The sequence below is a fragment of the Leptodactylus fuscus genome, chromosome 5 (assembly GCF_031893055.1).
Source record: "Leptodactylus fuscus isolate aLepFus1 chromosome 5, aLepFus1.hap2, whole genome shotgun sequence".
Lineage (NCBI taxonomy): Eukaryota > Metazoa > Chordata > Amphibia > Anura > Leptodactylidae > Leptodactylus > Leptodactylus fuscus.
The window spans coordinates 5,728,988-5,734,507 of NC_134269.1; the positions used below are offsets into that span (position 1 = coordinate 5,728,988).

Here is a 5,520-nt window from a genome sequence, read left to right on the forward strand (position 1 = left end):
ACTCCCAGCATCAGTAACACTAACTTGGGAGGTGGGGGCGCGCACGGCGCTCTACAGGCCTGTGAATGAGAGGACCAGACCGAGAACAATGGGGAGTGGCAGCGACAGCGGCAGCAATTCTGTGCAGGTAAGTGGGGGGGGACTAAGTAGCCGTTGGATTTTTTAGTCACTACACAGTGTGGAGTCCAAAAATTGAAGCCTTCAATCTTTGGACTGCACGCTGTGTAGTGAACAGGATTGTTTTTAAAATCTGATTTTCGATCATTAAAAAATCTCATTGACTTGCATTAGGATTGGAATTGGGATTGGGATCAGATGGAAAATGATCGGAAATTGGATTTTATAAACGATCCTGAAATCTCAAAATCGGCTCAATCCTACCCTTGATAAATTCTGTCAGGGCTGTAGTTTACAAAATGGGGTCAATATTTGGGGCTTTACATTGAATTGGTACTTTAGGGTCTCTGCAAATGAGACATGGCACCTGAAAACTATTCCAGCAAAATCTGCTTTTCAGACGTTGCCGTGTGGCCAAACATCAGTTTACACCTACATGTGCGGTATTTCTGTGCATGAGAGAAATTGTATAACAAACTGAGATGCATTTTCTCCTTTACCCGTGGTGAATGTGTTAATTTTAGGGTTAAATGAATGTGATATTTAAAAAAAAAAAAAAAAATTCTAAATTTTTACCTCCATTTTGTTTTAATTCCAGTGAAATGCTTAAAGAGTTAACAAAAATCTCAAATTCTGTTTTGAATTATTTAGGGTTTCAATTTTGAAAATTTGGTGACTTATGGGGATTTCAAATATATAAGCTTTAAAATTCCCTTCAGAACTGAAGTGGTCCCCAACAAATGGGATTAGGGGAATTTTCAGGTTAATCTGCAAAAATCGCTGTAACACTCTTAAGATTTGTAACGTCCAAAATAGAATTAAAAGATGATCCGATATAAAGCAGAGATAAGGTAGATAATATTTATTAGGTATTTGGGTGGGATGACTGTCTGAAAAGCAGAGAATTTCACAAATTTTTCCAATTTTCCATCAAATTTCCTATTTTGTTCTAAATCGAGGCGACAAATATTGATCAATGTTTGATACTAACATGGATTATGTATAACTATCACAGCATACGTTTGTGGATTGTTTCCTGTACGGCTTTCCTAATGTCTTTATTCCTCAGACTGTATATAATGGGGTTTATTAAAGGAGTAAACACAGTATATAGCAGGGAGATGACTTTACTGATGGTCAATGTTTCTCCTTTTTTTGGGAACACATAAACACTGAAGATGGTCCAGTAGAATATGGAGACCACAATGAGGTGGGAGCTACAGGTGGAGAAGGCTTTCTGTCTTCCGGTAGTCGATGGGATCTTTAATATGTCAGCAATAATCTTAGCATAGGAGATTACAATTATTATTGATGGGGTGATCACCAGCGGGACCACTAGCACAAAAACTTCAATTTGAAGAATTAAGGTATCAGAACAGGAAAGTTCTATCAATGGAATAAGATCACAGAAGAAATGGTCAATGATATTCGGTCCACAAAATGTAAACATTGGTATGGTTACGCTGTCGGTCAATGAGATGGTGAAAACGACCAACCAGCATATAACTATGCATTTCCTACACAATGCACTTGTCATGATAGTGGTATAGCGGAGAGGATTACAGATGGCCACAAATCTGTCATAGGACATCAAGGTGAGGAGGAAACACTCGGAAGACTCTGCGACACAGAAAAAGTACAACTGAGTCATACAACCGATCAAAGTAATTTTTTTACCATTTCTTAACAGAATGTGGAGCAAATTGGGGACAATATCTGTGGTCAACAAGATGTCACTGAAGGAGAGTTGTGAGATGAAGAAGTACATTGGAGTGTGGAGGATCTTACTGGTGGACACCAGGGTGATGATCAGGAGGTTCCCACATATTGTCCCACAGTAAATCACAAGGAAAAGGAAAAATAGGAAAACTCTTAAAAATTTACTTCCTTGGAATCCCAACAAAAAAAATTCTTTGACCGCAGTCAGATTGTTCTCCTAAAAAATAATAAAAAGGTCAGTTTGGTGGCCTGAAACATTTGTTTGATAAAGTGCTATATATGATTAATTCCATCGTAGCAAAGAGGTTGATTAATAAGAGCACTTATACTATATATTTAGAGATGAGCGAGTAGTACTCGATCGAGTAGGTATTTGATCGAATACTACGGTATTCGAAATACTCGTACTCAATCGAGTACCACTCGCTATTCGAATGTAAAAGTTTGATGCAGAACCAGCATTGATTGGCAGAATGCTATACAGTCGGCCAATCAATGCTGGTTCTTCTCCTACCTTTAGAAGTCTTCTCCGTGCAGCTTCCCCGTGGCGTCTTCCAGCTCTTCTTTCACTCTGCCAGGCATCGGGCCTGGGCAGAGCCAACTGCGCATGTCCGCTTGTAGTGCGGACATGCGCAGTCGGCTCTGCCCAGGCCCGATGCCTGGCAGAGTGAATTCAGAGCCGGAAGATGCCGCGGGGGACACTGCATGGAGAAGACTTCTCGGAGGATCCAGCCTGACCCTCACTCGTGGAGTATAATTTGATCGAACGTTGCCTACCCCTGAAACGAGCATTTTCCCCCCATAGACTATGATAGGGTTCGATATTCCATTTGAGTAGTCGAATATTGAGGGGCTACTCGAAACGAATATCGAACCTCGAACATTTTATTGTTCGCTCATCTCTATATATAACGTTTTATAGAATTAGAGTTAATATGGGAGGATCCTCAGTTCAGGCTCCTCGTGTCTCAGAGTACAGATCGGTTATATGGAATATTTATCGCTCTGGAGGACCTATCCTGTCCTACATTACACAGACCAGGCATTGTGTAACAATTTCCCCCTCTAGAGATAAATAAAAATTAAACATTGCATATCTTAAAGGGGTTATCCAGGATTTGGATTACACTTAAGGGAAGCCAGGGTGAGTGTAAAAAAAGAGAAAGATGTACTTACCTATTTCTGGCACTCCATTGTCCAAACTTCAAGCTAAGACATGCTACACTGCAAGCAAAATGACTCAGATGACAGGAGAGTCCAATCAATGGCGAGAGGGACCGGTGATGTCATTCACTTATATCAAGGGGTTTTTACCACTGATTGCCACCAAATCCTGACACGTGAGAGTTAAGGGGATCCCGACTGGACAATGGAGTGCCCATTCTCATTCCCATCCCAGTCACCACTGAGTTTGATGCAATTCCTAGAAAACCCATTTAATATTGTTCTATACATACTTCCTGGTGCCGCCTTGTGTGTGGCTGCCTGATACAGTGCTCCAAGCTGGGAGCAACCTTTATCTTTCCTTTTTCACTCTTTTTCTCTGTATCTTCAAGAATCCTGTAACCAAGCAAACTAGCACTATGAATTAGCAACTATAAATCGAATGGAAGATCCTGTGGAGTATTTTGTTCCTTTTGTTTCTATTGTTAAGCATGGACAAGACTCAAGACCTGGACGTGTGCACATGTGCCTGTTACCATCCCCCCCAGGAGCTAAGGACAGCATGGACACCATGTGGCATGGAGGAGAAACCTACATGGAAGTGTGGACTTCTTCTTTTCAAGGAGATGATTTTTGGAGTCTATTGCTGATGTGTGAAGATTCTACAGCTGACTGGTATTTCTTTCTTTTACTGTGGACACGTGGGACTCTGTTACAACCTGGGAACCTACCATCACCCACCTACCCATGGGTTTATGGAAGCTTGGAAAGTGAGCAGCACCTTGTATACCTGGATGGCTTCAGACCTCTCTGGGCAGTAGAACACAGTGGTAAGAAGAAAGGAGGAGGAGGAGGGCTTGTGATGAAGGATATTTGGGGCATTTTTTTTGTGGTTAATGGACAATAGCGCTGATGCAAGATACCGAACTATCAGCTGTGAGCAGGAGATCTCACCACCTACCAAAGGTGTTATCATGATAGCTGCATATGTCCCCCACCTCTGCAAAAAAAATAAATAAATAAATAAACGTTTTTTGCCTGTTATATCTACATGCTGTGACCCCCCTCCTCATGTCCTCCAACCACAGTCGGCTCTATTATTAACATCACTTCACACAGAGAACTAAATGATCCTGCAGTGTGTCTGTGTTTCTTTCTTTTTAGTTGCTCTGATTCCTAGGATTTCTCTATCTGCCATGAGCTTGTATGTGTTTCTCTCTTGTTATATACTACTGTACCAACTATGAAACTGTATCACTGAAATGTCCCCATTGTGGGACTATTAAAGGATTATCTTATCTTATACAGATATGTCCACACTTAAAGAAGAACCCAAAATTTGCTATATTATCTGGTTGGTGACATCATCTTATAATACATTACCTGCTGTGTGATTATTTAAGTTCATTGATCACTCAGTAAACTTTACATATCAAGCCAGTGTCAGGCTAAGATTACTTGGACCCTCCAGACAAGGTAGTTATTCTGTTGGCTCGCTAGGAAATAGACCAATGTACCCTTGAAATTGTGATGTCTTCTGCTGGGCCATTATTGGGTTAGAGCCTGTGCTCATAGGAAGATTCTCCGGTACTCTGGTGGACCAGTCTGACACTGTATCGAGCAAAAATACTAATTTCTGACTTCCAATAGGCATAGTCTAATTCATTGGAACATTCTGATACCATATACAAAAGATACATGGTATCAGAATGTTCCAATGAATTAGACTATGGCTTGCCTTGGAAAAAAAACAAACAAAAAAACAACATGCATATTATACTACACGGGTTATATTTTTCTGAATATTAATGTTACTATTGACAATCAGAATGACTTTCGGACAACACATAATCTGACCAAGTACTAGAAGGACATTCAGGAGAATTTCCCAGGGTAGGCACCAAATATGAAGCCTAAAGATGGTGTGAAGTATCCTCGAGTGATCTCTATATAGTATTCAATTCTGTGTTTGGTTGAGCAAAACCTTAACCAAAACTCCAATAAAAATTGCATTTGTCATTAGCCACTTCAGTACCGGGCCAATTTGTGGTCCAGGACCAGACACATTTTAGGTTTATTATGTATGTGCAATTTTGAGGTCTGTAAAATTTTTCTCGTATGTCTTAGTCAACTAATTTTTGCGTCTTTTTTCGGGGACACATAGGGCTTTATTTTTATGTTATTTTTATTTTCAAATTTGTTTTAATTTTTTTTTATATCCAGGAAAATATAAACAAAATAGGAGGGAAATTGTGTCTGGTTTTCAATTTATAATTTTTTTTTTTATTTAATAACACAAAGTGTCACTGAAAAACTTTATAATATAGTTTCTCCGTTACGGTAATTTTTATTTTGTATGGTGTCGTCGGGGGTGGGGCTATAACCTTTAATAACGGTGTTTTATTAGCGTATTATTTATTTATTTTTTATTATTATTTTATTTACATTTTTTAAAACTTTTTTATTATTTTATTTTATTTTTTTTTCCCCAGATTGTGTCCCCATAAGGTGATAAGAGAC

At 39.3% G+C, this 5,520-nt stretch overlaps 1 protein-coding gene across 1 annotated transcript; it reads right to left on the minus strand.

Moving 5' to 3' along the window:
• Window positions 1-1,126: 1,126 nt before the first annotated feature.
• On the minus strand, window positions 1,127-4,700 carry LOC142204340 (olfactory receptor 10A7-like). Its single transcript, XM_075275650.1, has 2 exons — window positions 4,611-4,700; window positions 1,127-2,053 (listed from the first exon to the last, which is right to left on the minus strand). The coding sequence occupies exons 1-2, from the start codon at window positions 4,698-4,700 to the stop codon at window positions 1,127-1,129; spliced, it is 1,017 nt and encodes a 338-aa protein (XP_075131751.1).
• Between the last annotated feature and the right edge of the window lie 820 nt (window positions 4,701-5,520).